This window comes from Phasianus colchicus, chromosome 15 (genome assembly GCF_987193195.1).
Source record: "Phasianus colchicus chromosome 15, bPhaCol1.hap1.1, whole genome shotgun sequence".
NCBI lineage: Eukaryota > Metazoa > Chordata > Aves > Galliformes > Phasianidae > Phasianus > Phasianus colchicus.
The window spans coordinates 4,530,051-4,542,485 of record NC_143450.1 but is presented as its reverse complement, the minus strand read 5'-3'; the positions used below and the strand labels follow the sequence as shown (position 1 = coordinate 4,542,485).

At 36.5% G+C, this 12,435-nt stretch overlaps 1 protein-coding gene across 1 annotated transcript in view; it reads left to right on the top strand.

Annotated features, from left to right (window-relative positions):
* DOCK2 (dedicator of cytokinesis 2) overlaps positions 1 to 12,435 on the top strand; it is a 158,304-nt gene that overhangs the window by 94,847 nt on the left and 51,022 nt on the right. The window contains exon 30 of the mRNA XM_031598014.2: positions 12,080 to 12,158. Coding sequence (XP_031453874.2) covers positions 12,080 to 12,158 — 79 coding nt within the window. The remainder of the gene's footprint in view (positions 1 to 12,079; positions 12,159 to 12,435) is intronic.

The window sequence follows — 12,435 nt, the reverse complement described above, 5'->3', positions numbered from 1 at the left end:
CACATAGATTTTGACACCACATGGATTCTTTTCAATTTGTAGCATGATTTCATGTGATATGGAATTGGAAAGAAGAAAAGTTATGTTTGTGTACCTGCACATTGATAGCAGGTCTGGAGAGTTAGTTTGGTTCAAGGTATCACACATGAATTTCCTCAGAGTATCCTTGAAATAGTGCTTGTTTAAAGAAGAAAGGAATATTTTTCCCTTGAGTTGTGAGCCTTGTTGTTTATTATGGGCATCAGCTACGAATGAAAGTTCTTGTTAATAAGGAAAGTCTAGTATGCAGGGTGGACTATGTGAGGATTTATTTTCTAAAAACTTTTTTTAGCCATTCTGAGATACTCTTTTAGTGTCAGTCTAAGGACTGCAAAGTAAAATATGTGATTGCTTATTGCATTGTTGGTTCTTGTGTCTGACTACAGAACATGCAGGTGAGGAAGAGATTCCTCAAAATTTGAGCATTAGAGGCATCAAGACTATCTGCATTTGTAGGTGAAATTGAACAAAAATTGAGCTGTGAGCATGTGACCATCTTATCTCATGGGTTTTACTACTGGCTGGATTTCCTCCCTTTCAAACAATTTAGTTGAAGCTGTTGCTATAAATCTCACTAACATGGGGTCTGGATTTTGGGAAAAATATCTCTTTACAACAAACACATAAAGAATCATAGAATCACAAGGTTGGAAAAGACCTGCAAGATCATCTAGTCCAACCGTCCTCCCATTACCATTGCTACCACAATGTTGTATGTTAGATTGAATTAAGAATTATGAAGTGTATGTGCTTTGGTTTTTTTTCCCAGCAAGAGTTCTTTTTGAGAGCTAGATTTTGATAATATGTACTGTCATTATTTTAATTTTGTACAGAGAAAATAACCTTTCATTTTCTATAAATCATAGAGACTATAGTAACAACTAACTCTCAAATTTCCAACTAACTCATGTGTCGATAGATGATGTTAATTTGAAATATTCCTCAATTAAGTAATTTTAATCCTCTAGTATTGGATTGCAAGAAGAGAACAAATATGTAATGACGCTGATAATCACCTTTGAGTTGTTAGTCTTAAGGAAAAGATTCATTAGAAAATTTGCAGCATTATGATACCAAATTATACTGCTTGGATGTTGGATGTAGTTTGCTTTTTGTTGATTTGAATGGAACAACGTTAACAAAAAAATTTTTTTGTGTTCTATGATTCCAAGTTAGGATTATTGCTCTAGTGGGTAGTGATAATGGCAGTGAGGCCTCAAATGCCTAAATGCCTAACTTTATGTCACTTTATGTCACTTGTGTACACTAGTTTTTAAAGGGATCTCTAATCCCTCTTCTGAGGGGGACAGGAGCATATATACTGGCTGATGTGTTCATTTAAAGTAACTTTTCATGTAATGTTGTGTAAGTGATAGAAGTTTCATCCCAGATCCCCTATCTGAGCCAGTCCTTTGACTAGAAAGATAACATCTATTTCAATGTAGGTTGTTATGCTGCTGTTGAAATTTGCAAGTTTTTTTAATGTACTGATGATACTGATGATGATTCTTAAAAACCATGTTTAGTAGTATAGTAACTTAACAGTCTTCTGTTATATATGTAAACATACCAAACCTCTTATATGTATGTGTGTGTGTAAAACATAATTTCAATATCTATAAATTCCTTTTAACAGTTTTATTCACAAGTAGAGGATTTATAACTACAAAGAGTGGAAAAGAACCACCAATCCATCAATCCTCATTCAGAAAAGATGACGTGGGTTTGGGGGTTTATCCAGCAGTATCTCGCATTAAGAAAATGATTCTAAGTGACTTAACAGTAATATGTAAACACACTGGTTACCTAAATTGACTTGGCACTGTTGCTTTTCCCAAGGTTAAATAAGTAAAATGAGTTATGAGTCTTACTTTAATGCTTTCATTTTATGTTATATCAATATCAGGGAGGGGAGGGATTTTTATTATTAGTCATTATGGAATTTTTTTTTTGAGGGGTCATGTGTTCTCTGAATTAAATTGAAGCCTAAATTAGATTTTTAGATGTCATTTGACATGCTTTACTTCAAACCAGAAAAGTAACAAAGAAAAAGAAGAAATCAGACTGGAGTTTCCTATATAGGAGAAAAAAAAATATACAAAAAAATTGTTAGGACAGCTAAAGGTTTGCATTTTTAATTTCCTTTCTTCTGAGCGGAATTATATGCAGGCCCTCTGTAAGCCCTGAGGGTCATGTTTTCCCTTAAGAGTCTCCCCTTTTTGAATTTGCAAAAACATAAGAAGCAAGCTGTAAGGCATGCCCATAGTGTAACACAGCCAATGGCAGAATGTGGTTGGATCTTCTTCCACACGGGCACTCAGCAAACCCTCACAATCTCCCCCAGATGCTCTCCTGCATTTTGTACCTTGCAGGGAAGTGGGCATTGGATGAATTTCACTGCAGGATATATTGCACTACAGAAAAGTAAAATTGGAGTGCAAATAGAGGCAGGAGAAAGTGAATAGAATAACCAGTACCACAAATTCAGTCCTGTTTGTAGGCACTAGGTGTTCTCGATGAGCAGCACACAATAGTTGTTCATCTACATAAAGAGGTGCTCAGAGTTATGATGAGAGATATTTTGACTAAACGATATATGTCTGGTGCAGATAAAGGGAAAATAGCAGATGAGACGAACTAAAAAGGTACTGCCTTTGTCCAAAGAAAGGGAGAATGGACACATTCTTCTAATGCAGTGAATGTGAAAAATTGTAAGGTAATGCAATTCAAATTATGCTCAGTGTAAGCCACAGTATTAAATCTTGTTACATGATGGCTGGATTTATGATCTTATGGGGTTTTTCTTCCTAACCTCAGCAATTCTGTGATTCTATGCCCAGGTTAAACCGTTGCAAGAAAGTTCATAGAGTGGAAGTAGAAATTTAATTGACTAAACTTAGTCAGACTTTACCTATATCAGGATGGAATAGCTCAACTCAAATTTCTTAAATTACTATTAAAATTGATGTGTTGTGTGCTTTCAAAGCATGTTCTTATTTCCAAAGCCCTTCAGAATGTGATGGAGGCAAAGTTGAACCATTCCATTAGCAATTGAGAATCAGAAACAGAGTACTTTTGTTTTTCTTTTTTATTTTTCTTTCTTTCTTCCATTAACAGCAAGGTGGGAAGGATGCTCGTTTTCATGTCACTCTAGATGCAACAGAACACTTTGGAAAATAGTAAAATCCTTACTGAGGTCATGAAAATATAATATCTGAGTTATTTTTGTGATCCTTCATAAGAGATTTAATTAACTTCTGATGAGAGTTGCTTACTGCACACTTCTTGCTTGTTGCCACTGCTTGTGTGTGCACTTTATTCCATTTGTGGTACGTAGATTATTGAGTATTAGCTTATTAAAAGCAGTAATTTCTAGGTGTATGGCATTTGTAGGGAAATGATTTTCAAGTTTAGCTAATACCACATGGCCAGTTTGTCTTTTTTATTCATATCTTTAATTTAGAGACACCTAATTCCTCACAGGAGATTACCATACCTCATTGTCATCAGGAACTGCACAGGGACTGAGATTCAATGAGTTAAAGAAAGGATTAGGGTGGTTAGCAACTGAAAGGGAGCATTCATATCTCTGACTATTGTTCCTCTGAGTTTGGAAATGGTAATTACTCAGATTGAGATGGATAATCTCTTTATTTTTATTGAGATTTTATCAATTTATAGCTTCAAATCACTCCCATCCTTGTAATGTCACCATTTATCAGACTACCAGGAACTATGGATTTTGCAGGTATCATTTGGTCCTGGCCAATTGGTAAAGCAAAGCAGAACAAGTTCCAATTCATCATCCAGCACAGGACAACACCTTAAGAAACAGAATGTGGGGATTTCAGACTTGTGGTTTGTATTTTGTTTGATCACTGGTGAATGACTGCATAGAATGTGACATCTGAAAGAAATGAAATTCTATAGCATCCATATATCTGATCAGCAGTACCTTTGAATACAAAAAGCCTTCTCAGAGTAAGTAGCTGTTTATAGTATTGTCATACAAATGACAGAAAGTATTGCTTTCTGCTTTATGGAGAGATGGCATTTGTGAAGTTGCATACACAATTGTTAAGTAACAAGCAGAGACAACAAATTCGGTGGCTTTGGACTGCATTTTCTTTTAAACTTCCTGAAGAAAAATAATTGAAGGCTTGGGAAGCAAAATTTAAGCATATTATTCAAGAATGACATTTATACTAGGAAGGATACTGAACAGAGTTGCAGGAAGTATGGCAATATACCTTTTTCATGCAAGTTTAAGTATTCATGGCAGAGATGCTACAGACTGTTTGTTGCTACTATGAAATCAGTGGGTTTCATTTAAAAGAAAAACTCACTAGTTAATTAAAATAAAGAACAGTGGATGTTTCCATTCATAGGAAGTAATAAAGCTGACTCTATGCAAGGTACACAAATTCAGTTGGTAAGAGTATGTTTTGTCCTTTATTCCAGCTGGTACGGCAGTAGGGATTCAGTCTTTGACAACTATGATGGGATTTTTAGATTAAGAATATCATTGTATGTATTAAAATAGGAAAAAAAAAGTCCTTAACTTTACTTTCTTGATTATTGATTCCTGCTCTCATAGGAAATACAGAGGAAAACTCTGGTTTATGCTATCGAGATAGAATAAACACTGCTTGACTCACTGTTTGTCTCACAGAAAATAATAGTTTGGGGGAAAAAAAAAAAAAGGCATTTATTTATTTATTCTTGAGAGGGGAAAAACTGCAGTTTATCAGTTTAGGTTAGCTTTTGCTCTTTTCAGATATATCAGGTGTTAGGTTTAATTTACGTAACTAAAATGGATGGCAGTGTTGTGGTTTACTTTAAACAAATAAGACAATTTGGAAGGTTGATCTGTTGTATGAGTAATTTTTTTCTCATTTTCCTCTGGAAACCTCTGGCCTAAGCAGGCTTGATAGAACTGTGATTGTTTTTCTCAAGTGCTTGAATTTTCAAGATGTCAGAAACCAATTACACACGTATTCATGGTATATAGCTGAACTTAATTAAATTTGTAGATAAATTATTCGAAGAACAAGTACAAATGTTTAATGAAAATACTTCTTTACACATATGTACACAGAAAGGTAAATGGAATATAACAAGTTCAGACAGTCAGGTATAATAACAAGACGTGTGCTTAGATGGTAAGTTTTTCTATAAGACTAAAAATGTCCTTGTTTAAATGCAGTTGGCCATGGGTGTATTTATATTATGGATAATGTATACGTAATATATAAAAAGATCCTTCCAGAGATTAAGAACATACTTTTTATTATTTTTTTTCTTCTTGGTGGGTTACTTGGTGCACAGTGTCACGAGGTTCACAGATTTGCACATTCTTTCCATTAAATCTAGGCATATGTTTTCTGGGTGGCTTTCCGAGTTCTCACAGAAGTGAGTACTTGTAATAGGGCAAATAGAACAAGGTTTGTCTGGGAAAAAAGGGTAAGGTAAATAAAAACAAGGGTCAGTTGTTTCAAAGCTGCAGATAAACAGCTGATGGCCAGCTGAGCCATTTCATAGAATGGCTTGGGTTGGAACGGACCTCAAAGATTATAAAGTTCCAACCCCACTGCCACAGGCAGGGTCTCCTACCACTAGGTTGGAGATAGGCTGTCCAGGACCTCATCCAGCCCAGCCTTGAGCACCTCCAGGGATGGAGCATTCACGGCTTCTCTGGGCACCCTGTGCCAGCACCTCATTACCCTCTCAATGACGAATTTCCCCCTGACATGTAATCTCTCTCCCATGTTTTAGTTTAAAATCATCCCACATCGTGCTATCACTGTCTACACATGCAAAAATTGATTTATCTCCTGTTTATAAGTTCCCTTTAACAATTGGAAGGCCTGAAGCCTTCTCTTCTCTAGGGCAAACAAACCAAGCTGCCTCAGCCTGTCTTCATAGAATAGATGCTCCAGCCCTCTGAACATCTTGGTCCTCCTTTGGACCTGCTCCAACAGCTCAACATCTTTCTTGTGCTGGGGGCCCCAGACCTGAACACAGTTCTCCCAATGGGGCCTCGTATGGACAGAGTAGAGAGGAAGTATCACCTCCCTCTCCCTGCTGGCCTCCCCTCTTTTGATGCAGCCCAGGATACTGTTGGCTTTTCAGGCTTCGAGTGCATACTGCTGGCTCCTGTTAAGTTTTTCATCTACCAGAACTGCCAAGCCCTTCTTTGCAGGGCTGCTCTCAGTGGGTTATTCTCCCAGTCGGTATATGTGTCCAGGACTGCCCCAACCCAAGTGCAGCACCTTGCACTTGGCCTTGTTGAACCTCAGCAGACTCACATAGGCCCATCTTTCGAGCTTGTTCCAGTCACTCACTCACATCTTCCTACTAACACTGCAGTGTGTTTGCTTGTACTGTCTCTGTATGTTGCCTGTTGTTAACCATGTTATGGAATTACCTGCTTATTTTCAGAAGAGTTTGTCGTAAGTGTATACCTAATATTCAATTTCAAGAATGTATTTTGTATCTTAGATGAGAGGTAGGCAGTCTTTAAAACATGCTGTGAGTGGATGCTGGATGAAAAGCTGCAGATAAACAGGCTGCTAGCAAAATCAAGAGATATGGAATGGAATTATTATTTTTTGCCATTTTATAGCAGCAAAGCAATTACTACTTCATGTCTTTCTCTAGGTGTTGCTTTTGTATTACTGTCAAATTACCTCTGGTATATGGTAGCACATAGTTTTTTTGTACACTTGGCATAGTTATTCAAAGTCAATTTTCAAATAATAAGCACTCTACTAATAAAGAAATTTAATTGTACAAAACAATAGGAAAGCCTGAATAACAGTTGCTTTAACGCAGTTGCTTTTTGACCATGCTGTCTGCATAGTCTTGTTATACATTAAAAAAGATTTTAGGAAAATGAAAATTGCTATATTATTAGAACTTAATCTGAATGGAAAAAAGAGATGCTTCAGTCTGTGGTGATATTAAGCTGAGACAAAGAGAAGTATGATTAAATTATACTACTTTCCTTGCACCACTAGTTGTATTTTTCCAGTTACTGTTTCCTGCTTCCTAAGTGTTGTCATAATTATGTTCTTAGGAAGAACACTGGCTACGAAATTTTTAAATGGTATTTTCATTTGCATTGCCCTTCATTTCTAAATCAGTGATAGTTTGCCTCTTTATGAGCAGATATTTCTACTGTTAATTTGTGATGATTTTGTGTTTTTATCTCTTCACTTGTTTTCTTAGGCTCTCTCCTGCTGCTGTTTTGGTCACTAAAAGAGTGAATGTGTGTTTTTAATCTCTCCTGTCAGCTGATTGCTTATCTGATTTCTTTTCTATATGTTTTACATCTTCCAGCTGCAGTTTATAATTGCTGGCCATTATTTCTATTATTGACAACTTGTCTGTAACTGACTAATTCTTTGCACATGTTACTGTCTGCAGTGTAGTCACAGCTTTAGAAATCTCAGCAAACATGAGTTTGAGTTCATGCTCATAGATACCTAAGTGCAAGAATTGAACTTCACCTCAGAGCTGAAACATAGAATTTTACATAGTATTACGAACTTGAAAAGACACTGAAGAGTATCTCCTTGCTATTGGACCATTGGTTTAGAAGAATTCGTGGGTGAGTCAGGAGGAATGTGCACTCATGCTTATGGTTTATAACTCTCCACTTGATTGAGACATCTTACAAAAATTTTGTGGTTCCAGACTTATTTTTTCTTTAGGTTAGGTACTCAAAACATTGTATATGCAGGGCTAAGTGAAGAACTAGTTTAAAATGTGAAGGAGAGCTACTGAGTGCTCAGCTTTTTTTGCAAATTGAAGCCCTTTGATCTATTCATGGTTTAAAAACAAAGGGGCATTAGACTACTGTTTGCAGCTGTGTTGGCTGCAGTGTTCTATGACTGAAATCAGGTGCAGAGAAAGACCAGCTTTTGCAAAGCCACAGAAGAACAGATAATGCCAATTTAAGCTGATAGATTGCAGTTGGCAGCCATTATTTAAAAATAATTTTTTAATGCAGAGTTTCCTGTGGCTTCACCTCCGTGCACAAAGTCAGCTAAAGTCCACCTTATTATATTTTAAGGTAATTATCCCTTTGTTTAATGCTGCAAGGAGCTCATGCACTAGTTCTAACCTGTTTGCTAAAAATAACTTGGAGTTGGAGATCTATATTTTAGGTTTATCACCTATTTGCACTTCTGAAGCAAGAACAATGTGTAGACCTGGGTAACTTAAACAGGGAGTCATGATCTTCTAAAGAATAGCCTTGGAATCTTACTCTGATTAACATAATGATGCTAATGAATACATCTTCTCTCCAGCTCAGCCTCTCCGTTTTAATTTGCCTGACAAACAGTTTGAAATCAAATCTTTATCTTAGCCTGATATAAGTTTTCAACTTTTTTTTGCTTTAGATCATTTGTATATTTGTACTATTCTAGCCTTAAAATATACAAGTACTTGCATTTCAGTTGTGTAGGATTCTGTTTTTTGTGTTTTAATATAAACAACCTGCACAAATAGTGCAGGTGAAAAATTGGAAGCAATTTCTTTGTTAGTACAGTAAAGGAAAGCAAAAGCAGTACCACAATAAGAAGGGTAAAGGAAACAGCAGGAGATGAACCATGGCAATGCTTTTGCTGTTCTAAGCCCAAACTTTACCTTTCTTTACTCAAATTAAGCCCAGAGACTTTGGTCTTCCGTATTATCTGTAAATCTTCAGACCCAAGGGTCTGATAAATTAGAAGAAACAATGACTGTAAACTCAGAAAATATCATGGAAATTATTGTAGGGAGAGAAATTTAATCAATTTTAGATCAAAACTATTTCAACCAGTATAAAGCTAGATTCTTTATTACTCAGGTAATTCTAGAGGACTTCTTGTAAATGAACACCTAAAACAGAATATTTATTGCCCTGTGTAGTTTTTAAAGTTTAGCGAAAATATGACAAGAGAAATTCAGTTGGAAAAAAACAGTTCTCCAATAGCATGATCTGTATGAGAAACCAAGATCCTGTCCTTAGATCAGCCTAAATTAGGCTTGACTTGCAAAACAGAACTGAGCACATCTCCCAAAGGTCCACAAAAAGGTAAACTCCAGTGATCAACTGTGGAAGTAAGGGGAAAATCTATTATCCTGTGACAAGCTATTTCAGTGATTTTTCTAAATAACTTCTTATGAAATGAGGTAGTACATACTGCATCTTTCAGAACCATTCTGGAGTCCAGTGTTTTTACAATCTCTTTTCTATCTGTATCTTCTCCATTAAGTTTGTTATAGTAGCTAACTTACACTATGAATAATCATGTAATGAGAATGGTTTCTGCAATCAAGAATCTTCAAGTTTTTCCTCTTAGAGCAATATTTATTTCCTTAGGATTATTTTGTCAGCAGTAATAAATATTATGCTTCATATTATTTTCATCAAAATCTGTCTATTGCTAGGCACCTGTTATGCTTCGTATGTGTGGCTAGTTAATATGCCCTTCTTCTGAAGGAGAAAACTGAAGCATATAGATATCAAGTCACTGAGGTAGGACAGCATGGCATTGACAGGTGCCAGGAATAGAATTCAAGCCTACTGCCTGAGTGACTTACAGACTTTACAGAAATAGTTACATCCTCTAGGCAAAATACAAATGCATGGAAATACTTGGATCCTGACAGTCAGGAAGTATTGCGTGCTTCTTGAAAATGTGTAATTCCAGTATGTCAGATAAAAATATCTGTGGGAATGGAAGAGATACTCACAGAAGCTACGAAAGCTGCTACAAAAGTAATGCCTGCTATTTTATTATGCTGGCCCATGATGTCAGAGGCAGATGTTGGTATAGAGGTGCAAAGGCAACAGAGGTTGAATCTCCCCACCAGTAGTCTCTTACGTTTTGTTGCCCTGTGACAGGTGTCAGTAAGGGGCAGTCAGACAAAATAACTTCTGACATGGAAGTGTGAATATGTAGTAAAGCGGTGGGATTGAGATCCATGTAGAAAAAATTGCACACACTGACATTCATTGACACATGCTGAACGTTTATGGAGACCAAACAGTAAATGTGAGCACAGTGAGGGATAGGTGGTGTGTTTCAGTAGTGACAACAGCAACATGAAAGACAAGCCACGTTCTGGATGGCTATGCACAGCTCTCATACCAGGAAATGAAGAGTGTTTCAGTCAGCTCATCCACGTGAATAGATGGGTTATGACCAGGGAACTGTGTGTGGAGCTGAATGTTGGCTTCAATGTGTTGGAAGTGATGGTGGCAATCTTGGAATATTGCAAAGTTTGCGCAAGGTGAGTTCCAAAAATGCTCAGCTAGAAAGTGAAGGAACACTGTATGCAAGTTTGTCAGGACCTACTGAACCAGTATGAATCTGAAAGTGACCTTTTCCTGTGACAAAATGTTTTGACTCTGGCAACGTCACATCAGTTCAAGATGTAGCCTTCTGTGGGTAAAGTGCACTGTATTCTGGGATATAGGAAGGGGGAGGTTCTTCTGGATTTCCTGGAACCTGGACAAACCATCAACTCTGACCATTGCATTGCAATGCTGACAAAGATGAAGGTTCAAACTTCCACAATCAGGCCAGAGAAGATGACAGGTTTTCTCTTGCAACACAACAACACCAGGCCCTGCTTTGCAGTCTCAGCTGGAGTGTCCTATCACAATCCACCATATAGTCTGGATTTGGCACTTTCTGATTTCCATCTGAGCCAGTAAAAAATGGACTGCAGCAGGCAGTGTCCTCCTAACAGTGATGCCATTGTAGCAACTGTGAAATAGTGGGTCACCTCCACTGGGGCAGATTTTTATGAGCATGACATGCAGGCTGTTGTTCATTGCTGGTGAAAATGCATAACTAATGATGGTGAGTGTGTTGAAAAATTATGTTTTGTAGCTGAGAATTTGCTCTAACAGGTAGTGTTACTGTGCTCTTTGTATCTGTTGTAGTTCCCATGTGAATGAGTAGGAGGCATTGCATTCAGGGCAATCCATATTGCTTATTTAGGATTATATTCTATGGAATTTTATGGATTTTTTTTTTCCCACTTATTTCTTGCAATTATTAGATCTTTTTCCTGATTGGCAACAGTTGTGCTTGAGTACTTAAGATTGTTTTTTCCTTGTTTCACCAGTAACAGCTAGTGAGTGCACCTGAGCATTTAGGATTGTTTTGAAATTGTGTTCATGTCTTTGAGATTGCAATAATATTTGTCCACAAAGTATTTCAACCTAAAACTTCATTAATTTTACCTACAAAGTAGAGGGATATGGATGATTTATTTTGTAAACAGTAAATGCAGTGAAACTAAATTATCTAATAACCTTAATTAATATGCAGAAATACCACTGACTTTAGTTTTGCAAATGTACACTGTTGCAAAGATAGACAAAGCAGTCTGATTTATGAATGTCATTTAATCTTGCTTTAGTTATGAGCATAAATATACGCTGCTTTTCAAGCTAAAAGCATCATGTTTACACTCTTCCACTTGGAATACATAACTGTATTAATTCAGCTTTGAGTGCATTTTAATAATCCACTTGAGGTGTCAGAGATGTCATCTTCATCCTCAGCCACCTGTGAGAAAACTAAAAAGCTTTCTTTTAATTGAGAAAATGAAGTGTCAGCTTCTAACTGGTAAGTGCAGAAATCTTCAGCTGTCAAACCCATGAGGAGGAGGCAGTAACATACTTGTAAATGAACCACTTTGTCACACAGAAGGTAAAATTGTTTTCAAAAACACAGCATGTTTTTTCAAGAATATAATGTAATGTGCAGCAGAGGAAAAAAAAGAAACTTACATTGTGTGAATTTTCAGTGAAGATCGGGACGCTGACAGTTATGCTAAAAATTGGTGATGCATAAATAACATGACATTATACAAAGTAATTTGTTCATATATGTGTGAACCTGGATTTTTCTAGCTTGCCCAGTGTTAAAATGTATTTTCAGTACCACACAAGGTTGGAATAGAATCCCTAAGAATACATGCATTAATCTATATTGCTTTTTTTTTTTTCTTTTTTTCTTTTTTTTGTCAGAGTGTTCTTGAGAGCCATCAACAAATTTGCAGAGACAATGAACCAAAAATTTCTGGAGAATATGAATTTTGAAGTACAAGTAAGTGTTAAGCTTTTGAGTTGAATAAAGTAGTTCATGCACTTTGGCCTTCTGTTCCAGACTGTCAAAGCCCCTTCTGATACCTTACCAGTAATAAAAGTACCATGGATTTGAGTTTTGCAGGATTAGGCTATTTTCAGTTTTTCTTATTTACGTTTTTTGAAAAAATATTTACATATAGATTAATTGTATTGCAGCTACCCAGTCTGTGAAGACTAAGTGGACCTTTTCCAAAATACTTCTAACAAAAAATATGCCTCACTATTCAAAAGCTTTA